General features: G+C 44.0%; 2 protein-coding genes across 2 annotated transcripts; one reads left to right on the top strand and one right to left on the bottom strand.

Annotated features, from left to right (window-relative positions):
* Nucleotides 1-593: 593 nt before the first annotated feature.
* METTL26 (methyltransferase like 26) lies at nucleotides 594-7,797 on the top strand. The gene is made up of 6 exons (XM_077274646.1): nucleotides 594-866; nucleotides 1,279-1,438; nucleotides 2,817-2,876; nucleotides 5,558-5,625; nucleotides 6,981-7,059; nucleotides 7,624-7,797. Exons 1-6 carry the CDS (start codon nucleotides 670-672, stop codon nucleotides 7,669-7,671), a joined length of 612 nt encoding a protein of 203 aa, XP_077130761.1. The 5' UTR covers nucleotides 594-669; the 3' UTR covers nucleotides 7,672-7,797.
* Nucleotides 7,798-8,663: 866 nt separating this feature from the next.
* Nucleotides 8,664-13,694, bottom strand: WFIKKN1 (WAP, follistatin/kazal, immunoglobulin, kunitz and netrin domain containing 1). The gene is made up of 2 exons (XM_077274645.1): nucleotides 12,231-13,694; nucleotides 8,664-11,122 (listed from the first exon to the last, which is right to left on the bottom strand). The coding sequence occupies exons 1-2, from the start codon at nucleotides 12,459-12,461 to the stop codon at nucleotides 9,644-9,646; spliced, it is 1,710 nt and encodes a 569-aa protein (XP_077130760.1). The 5' UTR covers nucleotides 12,462-13,694; the 3' UTR covers nucleotides 8,664-9,643.
* Nucleotides 13,695-19,361: the final 5,667 nt, after the last annotated feature.

The following is a 19,361-nucleotide window of genomic DNA, read 5'->3' as shown; positions in this document are numbered from 1 at the left end:
CGGATCCGCTACAAAAATCCTAAAAAGAAAGCCCCTGTGTGCACACCTGCATAGTAGGGTACGCTCACATTGGACTTCAGTCTAATCCACAAGAACCACCAGACGACTTCTTCCCACGGCGCTGCCGTCACTGGATGCCGCTGGCAGCACAGACAGCTTTTCTTTTGGACGGTTTTATAACGGAAGCCCCTTTGGGTTTTCTACATATATCTGTTTTATTTAATATTTGTTTTCCTGGTGCAATATTTCTCCAGAACTCTTCATTGTGCCGTTCCTCTGTTATTCCTCCTGGAACCATAGTCATAAAGCGATCACTTGTCGCCGCGCACTACACAATAGGGGTTGAAAATGTTATCCTACATTTCCAGGAAGAATAACAGAGGAACAACTGCACAGCCCCAAGCTATAACCAGTGCTCCAGAATATTATTTCAACGGGTAGAATAAACAAGCAAAATAATCACTGATTTGTATCGCAGATGCTGCTTTTACACCCAAAAAAAACCCACCCACGCGAAAGAAAGCACAAATGGGACTTGTAACAAAATGTGCACTGTCACTTTAAAAAGCCGTAATTCGTCGTAAAATCACTGAGGGATTCTGGGAGTTGTAGTTCCGCCCCCACACGTCCGGGGTCTCAGAACCATCAGTCACAGTGAAGCTGGGAAGGATGTTAGTGGCCGCAGCCGCGGACAGGAACAAGGAGCCGATCCTTGACGTCCTGCGGCAATATGTCAGCCCTGCGGCGCCGGTGGTGTGGGCGCTGGAGGTGGCGTCGGGCACCGGGCAGCACGCAGCACATTTTTCCCGGGCTCTACCTAACCTGCGTTGGATGCCTTCTGAGATGGACCAGCGCTGTCTGCGGAGGTGAGTCATGTGACCGGCGCGGGTCATGTGACCGAGATAGACCCTACACAGGTCTGCCGAGCCGTGAAGCCCAGAGCTAACCAATCAGAACGCGGCTTTTACTTTCAATGGCGTCTGTGAAATAAGACGTGGATTGTGATTGGTTGTCAAGCTGCTCTAGTTCTTTAGACCGCTCTCCCATTGTTTATATACTTTATAAGGGACTACAAGTCCCAGCAGGTCATAGTTTTACAAAAAAAAATTACAACATAGTTATGCTGATCATTTTAAAATAACCCTCAAAGGAACAAAAACTTACGTTGTGTACATCAGTTACTAAAGCCAACATTGTAGTCTGGATCTAAAGAGGAAGTCACATTATTTTATAAAACTATTTTTAACCAGGATTTATTTATAATTTTTGTTTCTCCAGTATAAGTGAATACATCTCCAGGTGGTCCCTTACAAATGTGGAGCAGCCCCGCACCCTGGATGCCTCCCGGAGCTGGGTGACATGGGGCCTGGAGCCAAATTCACTGCAACTGGTGGTCTGCATCAACATGATCCATATATCAGAGCCCGTCTGTACTCAGGTTACCGCTTTATTTTATTTCTATTACCCTTTTGTTTGTAGAGAGCTGCGGGGTTCACATCCGCTGTTACACTGTGGTGTGAATGTGGACCCCATTACTGTTCCACAAAAAATTTAAATCTAATGTCTATAACTAGGAAGCAGCTGGCTGTTTTCTGATTCATCTGTCCATTCATTCTTCTGGGGGTTTGAGCCATTCATGTAAGGCCACTTTCAGTATTTTATATCAGTATTTGTAGGCCCAAATCAGGAGAGGAACAATCAGAGGAAAAGTATAATAGAAACACGTCACCACTTCTGTGTTTCCCTCCCACTCCTGGTTTTGGCTACAAATATTGATGTAAAATACTGAACGTGTGATTGTGGCCTAACACTTACATAGCCCTCTAATGGCAAGTGCAGGGGAAATGAACGGCTGGCATCGGGTGTGGGTAAACTGCTGGGTACTGGGAGCTTTTTCCTACTATGTAACTCTGGGGACTCAAGTGCTGGAAGCCTACTACTTCAGAAAGCTACACAGTGTATACCCCACACACTAAGATACTGCCACACTGCTCCCCACACATATTATGATGCCTTCAGTGCCCCCCACCCGAAGAAGAGTATGGTTCAGTTACCTCTCTACCCAAGGAACAGTATGATGCTCCCAGTACCCCCCAACCCAACAAAGAGAATGAATCTCCCAGTGCCTCCCCCACCTGACAAAGCGTATGGTGCCCCCTGAAGCGATGAGGCGTATAATGCTCCCAGTGCCCCCCTCTCATTGAAGGGTATAATTCCCCCAGTCCCCCTCCACCCGACATACAGTATGATTCCCTGCAGTGCCCTCTTCATAAACGAGTTTTGTGTCGCTCCACCCTACTAGCAAATATTGTTAAAAAGTTACTCCTCTAACCCCGCTGCAATGATGAGTGGAGCAGATCGGCCCCCCGTGCTCTGTGTGACCCGTTACAACAGGCATGATGTAGTGGGAGCCTCAGACGGCACCGGTGACTGGTGGAGGGGGTGCTGGTCCTACTCTACTGTCCTAAAGACAGATAAAGTTGACAGAGGGACCTGCTGCCGATCTCCCGGGACAGTCGGACAGCTCTCCAACTCTGAGACTGTCCCGCTGGATCTGGGCCGGTTGGGGTCACCTTTTATTAGGCAGCCGTTATAGATTATATGGATGCTGCCTAGTAAACGAAATGCTTGCAAAAACCATCCCTATCAAAGGATTGCAATGATTTAGATACTAAAATACATATTTGTCACTTGCGATAAAAGTGGCACTTTGCGGACACTGGTGGCCGAGAAGATTATTGCGAGTAGTTGAGGAATGGGATCAACGATCGAAAATCACAGAATTACAATCTCTTTTTTTTTTTTTTTTATAACAGGGTCTGTTTTATGGGGCCGGACATGTACTACAACCTGGCGGCGTTCTCCTGACCTATGGGGTAAGACTGGTCTGCAGTGCTACGTGATATAGTATACTTTATAGATCTGTGTAGTCCCTCACATAGGCCGGGGACACACTTAACGTATCAAAAAACGGTCCGTTTTTCACGGCCGAGAATCGCACAAATGTTTCAAAAACAGTGATCCGTGTGCAGTGCGAGGATGCGATTTCCTCGCATCAAATGATCCGTGTGACATCCGTATGGCATCCGTATGCCGAGATTTTCTCGCAAGCTTGCAAAACCGACATCTAATGGATTTATGTGCTCAAATGTTCGGGAAAACATATATACAGTGTATATATATATATATATATAGAGAGATATGTCATTGAGACACATATGTATATATATATTCTGTATTTATATTTCATTCAGCGCGATATCTGTGAAAAGCCGGTAATTCAATTGCCGGCTTTGCATTTCTCCTGCCTAAACCCGACAGGATATGAGACATGATTACATACAGTAAACCATCTCATATCCCCTTTTTTTTTGCATATTCCACACTACTAATGTTAGTAGTGTGTATGTGCAAAATTTCAGCGCTGTAGCTGCTAAAATAAAGGGTTAAATGGCGGAAAAAAATGGCGTGGGCTCCCGCGCAATTTTCTCCACCAGAATGGTAAAGCCAGTGACCGAGGGCAGATATTAATAGCCAGGAGAGGGTCCATGGTTATTGGCCCCCCCGTGGCTAAAAACATCTGCCCCCAGCCACCCCAGAAAAGGCACATCTGGAAGATGCGCCTATTCTGGCACTTGGCCACTCTCTTCCCACTCCCTGTAGCGGTGGGATATGGGGTAATGAAGGGTTAATGCCACCTTGCTATTGTAAGGTGACATTAAGCCAGATTAATAATGGAGAGGCGTCAATTATGTCACCTATCCATTATTAATCCAATTGTCTGAAAGGGTTAAAAAACACCCACACACACATTATTAAAAATTATTTTAATGAAATAAACACAGCGGTTGTTTCAGTATTTTATTGCTCTCTCAATCCATCAGCAACACCCTCGCTTGGAAAAATAATAAACGCACAAGATACATACCCTCAGCTGAACCGTCACGTCCCACGAGGTAATCCATGATCTGAAGGGGTTAAAATATTTTACAAGCAGGAGCCCTGCAAATGCAGCTGTGCTCCGTGCCTGTAATCCCCGGCGAATGAATGAAATGTAGGTCATTGACCTACATTTCCTACAGTCGCGGTGATGCGCCCCCTGGTGGATGTCCTCATATGACCTGGAGCGTGGGAAAAAGTTCCCAGGCTGCAGTTCATGAGAACATCCAGCAGGGGCGCATCACCGCGACTCAATGTAAGTACAGATCCAGCTTTCCTTTCAGCACCCGGGATTACAGGCACGAGCGAGTGGTTTATCGCAGCTCGTGCCTGTAATATTAGTTAACCCCTTCAGATGGATTACCTCGTTGGACGTGATAGGACATCAGAAGGTATGTATCTTGTGCGTTTATTATTTTTCCAAGCGAGGGTGTTGCTGATGGATTGAGAGAGCAATAAATTATTAAAACAACCGCTGTGTTTATTTCATTAAAATACTTTTAAATCATGTGTGTGTGTTTTTTAACCCTTTCATACAATTGGATTAATAATGGATAGGTGACATAATTGACGCCTCTTCATTATTAATCTGGCTTAATGTCACCTTACAATAGCAAGGTGGCATTAACCCTTCATTACCCCATATCCCACCGCTACAGGGAGTGGGAAGAGAGAGGCCAAGTGCCAGAATAGGCGCATCTTCCAGATGTGCCTTTTCTGGGGTGGCTGGGGGCAGATGTTTTTAGCCACGGGGGGGCCAATAACCATGGACCCTCTCCTGGCTATTAATATCTGCCCTCAGTCACTGGCTTTACCATTCTGGCGGAGAAAATTGCGCGGGAGCCCACGCCAATTTTTTCCGCCATTTAACCCTTTATTTTAGCAGCTACAGCGCTGAAATTTTGCACATACACACTACTAACATTAGTAGTGTGGAATATGCAAAAAAAAAAAGGGGGATATGAGATGGTTTACTGTATGTAAACCATGTCTCATATCCTGTCGGGTTTGTGCAGGAGAAATGAAAAGCCGGCAATTGAATTACCGACTTTTCACTAACACCGCTGCGTATTTCTCGCAATGCACACGCATGGTCCGTGTGTAATCCGATTTTTTCTCGCACCCATAGACTTGCATTGGCGAGTCTCGGCCGAGATACGCTGACAATCGCAGCCTGATGCGAGTTCCCTCGGATCCGAAATACGGTGGAGAAAATATCGGATGATGGGAGCTGCACCATAGGTTAACATTGGGCCGAGTGCTATGCGATTTTTTTTTATCGTATAGCACTCGTCCGTATTACGGTCTAGTGTGACCCCGGCCTTAAAAGGATTGTCCAGGAAGTGTGATATTGATGATCTATTCCCAGGATAGCTCAGTGATACTAGATTGGTGGGGGTCTTACAGGCGGCACCTGCACCATCAGCTGCTGGTAGATGTCTATGTACAGAGCCGGAGCACCACAGCTCCATACACTGTGTAGTGGCCGTTCTCTGGTACTGCATCTCAGCTCCTATTGAAGTGAATGGGAGCTGAGGAGGGATATATTGTACAATCTATGTCTAGGAATCATTGACATTCCTGCGGTCACTAATGATTGTCCCTGTTTTCTTCCCAGCCGTACTCTGTCAATGGCGTCCTCACTCCGCAAAGTAATATTGATTTTAACCAGAGTCTGAAAAACAGGTATTACTCAATATATATAATATATACGCTGCTGTATCCACACTTCAGCTGTGTCTTCTGTTACCCGACGTGCCGTACCCGATACCAGTCGTGTGTTTACAATTAAAGGGGTTCTCCTTTAGCCAATAGGTAATGCTGGCTTCGGAACGTACTGAATGTACTCCAATGTTGGGAAATAGATGATCTGTCAGTCCTAGTCATGACGTCCCACGAGGCACAGGGGCTGATATTTGATAAAAAAAAAATGGTTTCAGTCTTTTCCATCGTTCCTGACTATCTACAGCTCAGATTATTGCTGCTTTTGCCATGTGATGGCTGCCAGGGTCCTGCTGCTTGACAATGACAATCTGTGCCACATGAGTCAGACTGGCACTGTGACTACAGCAGAGGAGGAAAAGCCGGCATCATTCATGCCATTCCCATATCGCAGGCTGAGATGTTACTTTTCTCCATGTAGTGTATGTGCCCCCTCCGCATTCACCTCCAGGAGCTTTCCTGACCTCCCAATCTACATCCATAGACATTAATATGGAGTCGGCCCCTCTGCAGATATAACGGCTCCCGCTCTTCTGGGAAGGATTTCTACAAGATTTTCGAGGAGTCTGTGGGAATTTTTGTCCCTTCATCCAGAAGAGCATTTGTGAGGTCAGATACTGATGATGGGGAGGGGACGGGCTCATAATGTCTTTTATTAATGTTGGACGGGGTTGAGGTCCAGGCTCTGTGCGGCCGGTCACTAAACTTCCCTCCAAATCTGTATGGAGCTTGTGCACTGGGCACAGTCATGGGGAACAGAAAAGGGTCTTCCCCAAACTGTCCCCACGAAGCTGGAAGCTACAATTGTCCACAATGTCTTGTGCTGAAGATTAAGTTTTTCCTTCCCTGAAATTAGGGGTCCAAGGCCGCCCCCTGATAACAGCCCATAGCATTATCCTCCTCCACCATCTGTACAGGGGGCACAATGCAGTCAGGGGGTAACGTCCTCCTGGAATCACCAAACCCAGACTCCAATAGATGCGAGGTAGAGCAGTGTGAGCCGTCACTGCACAGAACACGTCTCCTCCAGAGTCCAGTGGTGGCGGCTTTACACCACTCCATCCGACGCTCCGCATTGTGCTTGGTGATGTATGGCTACATGCAGCTGCTCGGCCATGAAGCTCCCAGCGGGGGGCGCTATGTTTGTGCTGTTCTTATACTAGAGGAGGTCTGGACTCTGCAGTTATGGAGTCAGCAGCGTGGTGGTGACTTTTCTGCCCTCTGCTCCATAGTGACCCTGCATACCTGCTCCCAGAGAATCCCTTTAATCTGCACTTTCTGATGTATATGACTTTCTGACATAACCTATTATTTTTCAGCAATCCAGCCTGGGGAATCTGGGATACATCAGATCTGAACGAGCTGGCAAAGACTTGTGGGATGGCGCTGGAGAGAATGGTAAGGACTTAAAATGGCCGTACACCAACCATTAAGGCAACGATTCCTCACAAATTCCCCCATTCACCTGTATACTTTGCTGCTGCTTTTTTTACAGTAACTGAGCCATTTTTGTCCATTGACTGTGTCTGATATTGTACGCACTTAAGCTGCAATACCAGGTACAGCCTGTGAACAAGAGTGGCACTGTTGATGAGGGGAAGCAAAACTAATGTCTAATTGTGGACAATTCCTTTAAAGGTCCCACATTAAGTCCATTATAGTCTCCTTATGGGTGTAATAAGATTATTAAAGGAATTGTCCATAAAAAAAGAAGGTTTAGAAATAGAAAATATCTGTCAATGGTCGGATTAAGGGTCTCTGATGTCTGTGACCTGCATTAACATACTGAGAATAGACTGCAGGGTAACTGTGTGTATTGCAATGTCACACTGACAGACACAATAGCATTAATGTCTGCAGAACGCCCTTTCACCCCCACATACCTACCATTAACCATTGCCGCCTCCTGTCACATGACCAACCTTTGTGCCACTGATCTCCGACTCTTACATTGTGTTGCAGGTGGACATGCCGGCAAATAACAAGTGTCTGATCTTCCGGAAGATGTGACCCAAAGCGTCAAAATATCAGCCTTAAAACTCTACATTCATTTTTTTTATATATATATATAAATACGTATTGTGTATTGGATATCTACGGTACCGTATATTAAAAAAAAAAATAAAACTCACCTGATTGACTCCTTTTAATACTTTGTTTTTTGCAAAAATTAATTCTTATTCAGTGATCAGCACCTAAATTCCAGATTAGTTTAGGAAGAAAATCATAAAGTGTAAAGAAAAAAAATTCTGAAGTTTTAATATATTTATAAAGAAAACAAAACTAATTTCTGATTGGATAAAATTGTTTTTTTTTTTTGTGTGTGTGGGGCTCCCTCCTGTGGACACTTGTGGTAATGCACTAATATTAATTTTGATTTATACAGTATAATCATTAGTGATTAGATTTTATAAATAATTTTCACTGGGTCCTGTAGATTTAAATAAAGAGCTCAACTGAATGCAAGATCCCGGTAGATTACAGTTGACCAAAAAGATTCACAGGACCCTAGCGTTGTGTGCACTTTGGTACCACTTGGCAGCCGGACCAGGGCTTCCTTGTTCAGACCTCAAATGCTGTCATTTTGAGCACCTCAAACATTTTTTTCTCAGTTCTACTTCTAGATTTTCCCACTTTGCTGAAAGACCTCACTGATGGATTGAAGGAGAGTGGAGCAAATTGGAATTTTTATTTATTTTTACCAATCAAAAGTAAAAATAAAAATAGCGCATCTAGAATTTCCATTGAATAAAAATAATTACAAAATATTTAATGGATATAGTATAAGGAAAAGCTGTAACACATTTGGATATATATATATATATATATATATATATATATATATATATATATATATATATATATATATATATATATATATATATATATATATATATAAAATATATATATATATATATATAAAATATATATATTTTATATAATTAATAATATATATATATATATATATATATATATATATATATATATATATATATCTCACTTAAGTTGGTTGTTACTACATTTCCACAACCAGTAAATTGTGTAATTTGTACCACAATGTTAAAAATTAACACTTCAGACAGTCCTTATTAGAAAAGGTTAGCAAATTCTGAATTAATAGGGGCCCTGCTCTCTACTTATAGAGTGGAGATCTACTCTGGAGGACCCAATCTATGTAATACGTCATTTCACCTGTGGGGGCACTGCAGATAAATTGTACACTTGATAGTTTACCTTACAGATTACTGTTGATTTCTGAGGATTCCAGTAGCAAGATATCCTGTGATCAGTTTGTTGCCGAGGGACCTTTTTTAACCAAAGGGATTGTACAAAGTGAATTGGTCTTTCCCGACTTCATAAATGGGTATTGTCGGATAGAGCATGTAAAAACTAGCACTCTTGCAATTTCCTGCTTGTTAAAATTTTCAACCATTCTTGAAATTGTAAACCAAAGAAAAGTGTTACGGTTTGTTGCCTAGGAGACCGACCACCGCTGCTAGACAGTAGAAGATGTACAGTGCTTACAAGCTCTTATCTATTGAGCTTGTAAGCACTGCTTTGAAGCTGTCCAGCATTAAAGGAGCTCGCCGTTACCTTTTAATCCCAGTCAGATTCAGCACAGCGCTTACAAGTTAGACAGCTGCGGTGGTCGGTCTCCAAGGCAACAAGCTGTAAACAAAATCAAAGTGTTAATATCTCCAGAACGGGTGCAAATTTTAACAAGCATTAAATTGCAAAAGTGCTTGTTATTTCCAGCTCTATCTGACAATATCACATCTATGAAGATGGGAATAACCCTTTTAACGGGTGAAGTTTTGCATTTTCCACTACCACACATTTATTTTTACTTACACCTGAATATTTGACCAGTTTGTTATGTATCCTGTTTATAATTGAGGCATGAGACGGTATCGAAATAGTAGTTGATCATTGATCGATCGCCAGCATTTGGATGAAAAGCGACAATTTTGAGTAGATATTTTCAGTCCTGAAATCGGTTCAGCATCTGACATGTTCCCTTTTCCAACATGTCTCTGACCTTCCTCAGTCTCTTCTCATTAGCAGGCCGGACATAGCTTGAGGGTCCTAATAAAGCCATGCCATCTTGTACTTCACCCATGATCAAGAGCTGATTGTCCCCTGAACCCGCATGACCGCTGCACGCGCACCCCCCACCTCCATTGTCGCCCACCGTCACTTCCAAGTACTTGGTATGGAAAAGTCGCAGACCCATGTATTCATCCTTTAGTACTTCTATGAGGACCACCCGCAGCACTCGTTCCTCCCCAGAATCCTCCAACCTTCCCACAATAACAAAGTCGCTACGGCACAAGCTAGGCACAAGTCGTCCTCGTAGATGGCACCCCTGGCACTGCTTAGCACGTGGCAGGGGGCAACGATCATCACACGCTTGCCTGCTCTCAAAATTGTTTTGGTTGCCATTGCACCCACCGTAAATGAAAGAAAAGCACTGGTGCATGTGAGGACTGTAAGCCCACCTCCACTGCAGGGCCTTGCATGGTCCTCTTACAGGGGGTAATGTACAAAGTTCCGGTGGCCGAGGCTGGCATGACGAGTGGCACTCTTCATAAGTTTGGAAGACATTAGTACCACCTGGGCACCCCTTATTATAGAAGGTCTGGCAGTCACCACTTTGGGAATCGTAGAACCAACGAAGGACCCTAAGATCTTGGCAATCTCTATGATCCGGGGACTTGAGGCATTCAGATGGGAGAACTGGTCGGCGGCTATTGGCACCCCCCTTCTTCACAACAGAGAGCGGGAACTGTGCCCGGAGAAGTCCGGCAGAATTACGTGCCATGCAAACGTACACGCCGGCGTCTTCTGGACGGGCGTTGTAGACGACAAGCTGGCCAGAGTTTGTAACCACAAGATTGCCGTACATCTGGTCTGGGCGCATGAGTGGTGCAGCAGGGCCTTCACCCAACTTTTCCCAAAGGATCTCAGGTCGTGGGCGCCCACTAGACTCACATTGTAGCCCCACGGTACCACCCACAGTCACAGATTGCGGTGCGGGTGATTGGTACAAGGCTGGTGGCACTGGCACTTCCAGAGGTGTTGATGGCTGGGTTGGTTGGAGGGTGGTTTCAGAAGGAGGTGTAGTAGTGAGTGGCCAAGAAGACACAAATTTGCATGGCACTTCAACCAACTTGATACCCCTGGCACAGGCCTCCGCATCCATGTAGCAGCGATTGTAATAAGTCAGACCATCCGAGGCACATGTGAACCCCGGCTGCTTCCCACATCGCTCCCGACAGCGGCAGACGGGACGCCCTTCCCAAATCTCACAGACAGATCCCTGCTGAGAACAGACAAAATCCGCACAGGTGGCAGGATGGATGGACCCGGGAGCTGGCAGGCCAGAATCAGGGTAGCGGGCAGCAACGCAGCTCTGCTGTCCACACACGTTGGTGCAGCATTTCTCAAAGGGTTCACAATCCTGAAAAGAAAGACGGAGAGCTGTCATTATACAGAAGGAGCCATCACCCATCACTCTCTAATCATTTAACCTCCTAAGGTCTTTTCGTTCCCCCCTGACATCTTATCTGGTTGGCATCTCCTCCTTTGTATCTTATTTTATCTGGTGCTCTCTGATGATACTAGGAGTTGGAGTTACACAATATGGGGAGTCACGGCTTGAAGACTTCTGATCTTGTGTTCTTTCATTTATATATTTCCAGAACTCATGGTCCTTTCTTATGGAAAAAATAACGTATAACAAATGTGTTGCATAAATTTCTACATCGCCAAGAATATAACACGTTCCTAGCACAGAACGACAGATGTATAGATAGAAGACAAAAGTAGAGACAGATATAAAAGGGACAGGTATGAGATAGATGAACGGACCGATTGACTGACAGACACACAGATACGTAGATGGACAGATTGAAGATCGACTTTTTTTTACGTTTAAAACTTATTTTGGTTCTATTACGGAATGATAGATTAGATCGATATAGATAGATTAGATAAATGTATGGATCGATAACAGACATTGATTGAAGATAGAAGACAGATATGAAAGGAATAGATATGAGATAGATGAACGGACTGATTAATGGACAAATAGATACATAGATGGACTGATTGATTAAAGATAGACTTGTTTACTTTCTAAAGTTCAAAGGTTTGGTTCAATAATAAAAGAATAAAGATAATAGACAGATAATAGATATATGAAAAGATGGATAGATGATAGATAGATATATACATGGAAGGATAGATAGAGAATAAAAAATAGATGATAGATACATGGAAGGATAGATAGATGATGGATAGAGCAGACACAAAGTTAATGTTACACATACAGAAGTGAATTTGGAATTTATCGTTATGAGATCTGGAAATGTATCCGCTTTATCTTCAGTCTTACATATATCCACATAGATACCATAGTAAGCTGTGCCAAGCGTTAGCTCACCTCTGCTACATCTGTCCAATATTCAGTCTCTTTGATCCATATTTTTCGGATAGAATAAAATAAAATGCACGTTCCAGAATAAATTGCATTCAGGGGCAAAAAGCGGGTTTAGTGGCGTTCTTACCTGATCGGCTTCACATTCCCTCTCACAGGTGCTCTGGGCGTCCACCCACAAGTTGGCATTCAGCTGGTTAGGGCAGATGCCAAAGTGCCCCCTGGCTGCGGTGGAGCTAACCAGTTGGGCTTGTAGGAAGAGCAGAATAATACCTAGTGTAGCCTTCATAGCTAGAGGTGGAGATCGCGCACTGCGCCACGCGTCCCGGGTGCCATGTGTAATGCATGCGTCCTCTGTCATTGGCACTCCAGCTCTGGTTCTGTGTGTATTATGTATTGGATGGCGATATTACATAACTAATAGGAATGGGATATGTAGGACTGGAGCTTGGCATGTGGCATGTTGTAAGCATGTAGCATGGTCCATGTCGGTGCCAGCGTTGCACATTTGGGGTCGCTGAGTATATCTAGGGGCATCTAACCTTTCCTTCAGAAAGTAAGTGTGCCAAGTGACTCAGAGTGCCATCCTAGAGCCTGGGCATCTGGTGGGCACAGTCTCCAGAGTGCTGTGCGACGTGCCCAGTCTCTCGCCTCTTGTCCTCCTTTCACCCGCCCCTGATGTGGGACAGGATAACTTTCTAAACAGGATCCTGGATGGGAGGGAGCAGACCCTGTGTCTGTGTGAGGAGGGGGGTAGTGAGTCTGTTTTTATAGGGGGTGATGGGGACAGCAGGCATGTGTGTGCCCAGGTTACTCACTAATGGGTAAAGGGGCACACGTCGTGCGTGGCCGGTGTGCGGCACAGTGTCACTTAGGCATATGTGGCATAAAGGACATACGTGCCCAGAGGATGCAGCAACTGGTGTGTGTGCCCCCCAGGGCATCGGTGCCTTGTGTTACGTGGTGTAGGGGGCACGGAGTGACTGGATGGCACACATGAATGGGGTAGATCTGGGTGGGCCTTCCCCAGGCATGGTGTCTGTGACAGAGGTGCAGTGTGCTGATGAGACAGAGGCCGTCTGTCTACATGTTTGTGCCACAGAGGTGTATGGCGTGGAAAGGCGGAGAAGGGAAGGAGCCTAGAGCTTCCCTGTGATAGGGGTGGGTGATGGGGGGAGTAACCCAATTCCACCCCTTGTTGTCTCCTTTCATTCAGTGTTTGTGGCTTTCAGTCTGTAACCCCCTCCCTTCTTGCAGTCATTAAATGAGGGGATCAAAGGCCACTGCCATTTAACCCCTTCCCACGCATACTCAGTCCCTACATTGACATCTCCCTGACAATCCAGCCCTTCTAAAAGGCTCCTAAAACTACAACATCCACAATGCACTGGGACAGCGGGTATACACGCCAGGTCCTGCAGTTATTGAAGGAAGCTACGTTTATCACATTTTAGCTGCATTTAGTAGACATGGCTGTGAAAGAAAACAACGGGCCTAATATATACAATCTGTCACAGGAAAAAATAGGCCTTGTTGCCCACAGCAACCAATCACAGAACAGCTTTCATTTTTTCTCAGCACTTATGGTCATGAAAGCCGAGCTCTGATTGGTTGCCAGGAGCAACAAGGCCATCTGTTTCTACCAGACACTTTTCGCAAATGAGGTCTACGACTATATTCATAAATATAATGTCACTGTTCACATTACACTCAGGGTATATGTCGCAGGTGCACTCCCAGAAGTATACCTTGGAGCTATGCCACTGTATAGCGTCCGCCATTGGCCATAATACTGAAAAAATACCAAAACATAATTATATAGAAAACATCTATCGTGCTATAAATTGTAGTTGTGGAATCGGTAAAGATAGTTTTAGGCCTCAGATATCTGGTTTCTTTTATCTCGCACCTGAAGTAAACAGACAGATTTTCATCAGTGTGTCGAATCCAATTGTCAGCCATTTTTTGTCTGACTGTCTACTTTTAGTATTCATTTTCTTATATATATATAAAAAAAATGGATGCAATAGTGTAGTGTAGAAAGAAATGGCTTATCGCTTGATTGCCACTGCTACATCGCAGCATAATGCAAGTTATTCGGGTTACACAACCACCTGCATGGCGTCCATACCACGAGGAGAACGTCACAAACTCTGCCTCCTGCTTGTGATAGTTGCAATATGTGACCCCATTTATTTGCTGCAATCTAGCAGCCACATAATGACCAGTGCAGCAGCCATAGGCCGGCGTCACACTTAACGTATGAAAAATCGGTCCAATTTTCTCGGCCGAGAGTCGTACAAATGTTCTCTGTATGGTCATCTATGTGTAATGCGTTTGCAATGTGATTTCCTCGCACCTATGTATCTGTATGACATCCATATGACATGCGTACGGCTTTACATTTCTCACTGCTTTTCCCCCAATGAATTTAATGGCTCAATGGCCTGAAATGAGGAAAAGGGTTGCGTATTTCTCGCAAGTCACACTGATGGTCCGTGTGGTGTCTGATTTTCTTTCTCGCACCCATAGACTTGCATTGGCGAGACTCGGCCGATATACGCGTACAATCGCAGCATGCTGAATACGCCCGAGAAAAAAAAACGGTGATGGGAGCAGCCCCATAGATTATCAGTGATCCGAGTGCTATGCGATGTTTTCTCGCATAGCACTCGTCCGTATTCTACGCTAGTGTAGCCCCGGCCGTAGGGCTCATGCGGACGACTGTATTTTCGGTCCAAGTGCAATCCGACAAAACATTGGATCACAATCGGACCAATGTTATTCTATGGAGACGTGCACATCTCTGATTTTTTTCCTCACACTGTGACCGTCAGTGGGGAAAAAAAAAAATCACGTGCACAATTTGCATCCATAAATCGGATCACACTCGGCCATGCAAGTCACTCGGCCCACATCAGAGTGCGGTGAAAGCTTTACGGACTGACAGAAAGGAGAAAATGCAGAATTTTTTTTTCAAACTTATCCACATCTAAAAAAAACTCGATCAGACTGTGATCGAACTCCTATCAGAGTGCGATTAGAGAGAGAAGATACGGTCGTGTGACCCTAGCCTCACACTCCCTGGTAGAGTTTACCTTTATGAGTATTGGTCAAAGTGGTCATTCTGACTTTCGCAGTATTGTTCTTGGTGCCACCCTTACCTGTACATATGAGGCCATGTTCATACATAGAGTAAATGCTGCATTTTCTCCTGCTGTTTCCTACAGCATCAGCATCGTAATACGCGATAACAATCTTCTCTGATTGCATCTTTAAGTACGATCTTTGATTCTGTACTTGAAAATGCAACGTGGTTTTTTTCCATTTCTCCCATAAAAGCCTATAGACAAAAATGCACCAAAAAAGCGGGCAGGAGTTTTCATGAGATCACAACTAGTGATGGAATAACTCGGGTGCTGAGAGACTTCGGCGCGCTCGAAAAATAATAAGTCCCTGCGGCTGCATGTCTCGTGGCTGTTCGACAGTCGCAGCACACGCAGGGATTTCCTGTTTGTTAGGCGATCCCTGCATGTGTTGCGTCTAACAGCCGCGAGACATGCAGCCGCAGGGACTCCCAACATATTTTTCGAGCGCGCCGAAGTCATGCGGCTAGCACTCGAGCATGCTCAGATAACACCGAGCACGCAATCACAAACCCCTTCGCTTGCACACAGATAGATGCTAAGTGAATACCTTCACATCTATTACCTATAGACCAATATATTGACATCAAGCTGCACTGGTTTTACTGGGATTGGATGTCTAGCATTACTGTACCCCAAGGCTCTCCATGCAAGCGTGTGGCCTGATATAATGGGTAATTTATGGACAGTTATATTCATGAGGAAGCAGCTTTTAATACAAGGACAAAGCCGTCATCTCCATTCCCGTCTGCTTCTATAATGAATTTGTGACAGGTGTAAGATTTGTGTTTCATGCTAGGCATCTTATTTTCAGATGGAAAAGGATTTATGTTCCATTAAGTCTGTGGATGCAAAGAAATCTACGACGGCCCCATCTGTTCGCTACGCCAGGGTCTTGAGGTCTCATGCAGCCTGTTGCCTGCAGGGCAATGGCCGAACAAAGGCTTCCTCCTCACCACCCGACACGATCTGGCTGGCTAATTATGAGGGCAGCCATTAGTAAGACTAAACCCCAGCTGTGGCCTTACATGAATATCTGATATACACTCCATGGGGAGACTTGAGATCATGTTGTGTCGGGTGCCTCGTACACTCCACACACGTGGGCACGAAACATTAAAATGTAAGAGGGTAAGAAAGGATCTCCAAACTCCCTCAAGACGAAAGGGTCAATTCGGATGGAAAGCCGATGTGCAGGACAATGGGACGGACATTGATTAATGAAGAGGTGTCAGGGAACAGCAAACTCATAATAATCATGTATATTTACCTTCTTAACCAACAGTGGTTATAGGGGGATTCAGGAGAACCAGAACCCCCTTATATCAGTACATTACTTTATTCGTCGTTGTCCTGGCGAAAAAATAAAATCCTTATGAACTCGGCATTCAATAAATGTGGCTTCGTAGATGTGAAGATTAAGGGGGTGGAAGGGAATTCCATAAAAGAATGGCAAAAATGGATAAAAGTCCTGGAGGCGTCTGAATGAGTAAGAATAGTGGGTCATTGTTGGAAGAGTGTAGGAAGGTATTTGTGTTTTATTTTTATTTTTTATATATCAGTAGTGCCATGATATTAGCGTATATGGAAAATACAGATGTTTTATGGCCCGCGGCCTAACAAGGACCGGAGGTGGCTTTGTGCACAGAGTTTGGCCATATAGGATGCGCTGAGCAACCACATATACATAATAAAGATCATTTTTTGGATAAACATAGCTGAGAAAACTAAACTATGTCCCCTAAATGACTATCTGATTAGCTTAAAATTGAGTTTTGGGGGTGACGGAGTCCCTTTCAGTTTTTTTAGTCAATCTCCGAACTCACTCTTCTAAATGAAAATGTCTTTTACACCAGTAGAAGTCCGTGGAATATCAATTTTTACAATGTATGAACAGATGAGAGTCGATTGATAGAGAGAAATTAAAAAAAAAAAGTTAATTATAAGCTACATATGAATAGTTAGCACTAGTGCATGTCCTCGGGGGCGGGGCATTATATGGATTACCTCCTGGGTGTTGTTTAAATCCTTGTCATGCTCCACCCTCTCAAGCTCTGCAAATGGCAAACCACATTGTAAGTGTTGCCTGGAGTGTTCCTTTATTGGAAAGCTCAAAATTATATATATTTTTACATTCTTCAAAAGGAATACATAATTAAAACACATACAAAACGAACAAATGCTCTATGCGCAATTACTTTAAAAAAACAAACAAAAAAAACTACACAACAACCAAGCATTATTTTACACAGGAATTTTAATTTATTTAGAAAAAAATATATATCATGTTTTCACAGTCGGATAGTTCAGCCCTACACCATACATGGGTGCTGAGCAGGAATGCTAGATTGGCATGGAGCAGCCGTGATTGCTGGAAAAGAAGAGAACAGTCCTGGTCCAAACTCAGATTACGACTAGTCGTTTGAGCTTTTGCTAATATTCTAGAGAGCGGAGGTAGGCAATGTGCAATATATTTGGCTCTCTGGCATTTGTCGCACTACACGGCTCAGAATTCCTTCCTATGTGTGTGGCTGGTCAGGCATTTTGGACGTGTAGACGCAAATCAGCTGGAGAGACTCAGTTCACCCAAGCCTGATATGAATGCTGCATAAATATCTCCTGACGCACGAAATGCTCTAAAAGCAAAAAAAAAAAACAAAAGAGAAAAGAGGGGAAGGAATGTGAACGCCTACGTCGCAGCGCCTTAAAGGGCTACTAACCCGATTATCCAGAGCTACTGATATAAGACACACGGATGTAAATGTATCTGGAGATATGGAAGATAAAGTAGCGATCCGCATGATGGAGGACCGCTGCAGTCTGCTCCTTTCAATTCTGAAATGGCTGATAACAGGGAACAATAGATACATAAAATGAACAGCAATTGGAAACCAATAGCCTCAGATGTAGTCACTTTACATTGTTGCAGACCTTCTAGCACCCCTTTAACAAAGCACCATTTATCGCCAATGTAATAAGAACACCAGATTGGTTCTCTGCTGATTTGGCCATTAGGTAACATGGAGGAAGGGGATGGGGACCTCCGAAAAAAAGGAAAAAATTGCACCACCATACAATAAAAAAAAGAGGTTCGTGATGTGAAGACATGACGGACAATTGCAGATTAAGCAATAGATAAAGGGTAGCGTGTGGAAGGTGGGAAAATTTGGAGTACGCCGTCACTCAGGGCATGCTGGGACTAGTAGTTTCCAAACACCCAGATAGTCTGCATGCTGGGAGGTGTAATTCTGCAGCAGTCTGAGGTTGCTATAAGTCATTAGTGTTTTCAACCCTACTTAGAAGTGTCTGGCAGCTGCTTATTTCTCCCATAGGAAAAACCACAACAGACGGAAATGACAATGGAGGAGCAAAGGAAGATAACTGGAGTCTGACAACATACATGTACAAAATAATGAGGACTTCCCCTTTAAGAAGGTGCAATATATCTAGAACGGGAATAGGGCGACGGCAGATATTTTACATAGTATGAATAAAGCCAAGAACAGCACTATACGACTCTGGGCATGCTGGGAGTTGTAGTTTTGCAGCAGCTAGAGTGCGGCTGGCTGCCTAAAGTAAAAAAATTATCACTTTCTCTGCCCAAAGTAACCAGATTCCAGTAATCTGATTGGCTCATATCGACACCATCTCCTTTTCTTGATGACCTTAATATTAGCTGAACCTGCAGATTTCGAGAATAAAACAATACATTTTATCCTGACTGTGATTGAACGTATAGGTGTTTTTTGATTTTAGGCTATAAATCATTTATTTTCCTATTGGGCTTCATAAAGAATGTCGCACCTTTGGCTTTTTACAGGCTCTTTGCTTGTCTGTGCATTCACTGTTATGATCTGTAGTCATACGTCAGCCGAGAGCTCAGAAAAAGACATAATAAAAGTTAGAAACTCTCCTCAGCGAGACTGTCCCAATGAGCTCACTGACAGATTCTCAGTTAACTCATTCTGCAGCCACCGTGTCAGTACATTATCAAAGCAATAAAAGGCAAAAAAAAGTGCAAGGTTTATAATGAAAAATTATTTTTAAGCTGAAGAAATGTATAGATTTGATTCCTAGGGACACACAGGCGACGTTGTTGTGCTTTATAAAGATGG

Source organism: Ranitomeya variabilis, chromosome 7 (assembly GCF_051348905.1).
Source record: "Ranitomeya variabilis isolate aRanVar5 chromosome 7, aRanVar5.hap1, whole genome shotgun sequence".
Classification (NCBI taxonomy): domain Eukaryota; kingdom Metazoa; phylum Chordata; class Amphibia; order Anura; family Dendrobatidae; genus Ranitomeya; species Ranitomeya variabilis.
The sequence above is the reverse complement of the archived record's forward strand: the minus strand, read 5'-3'. Positions and strand labels throughout refer to the sequence as shown.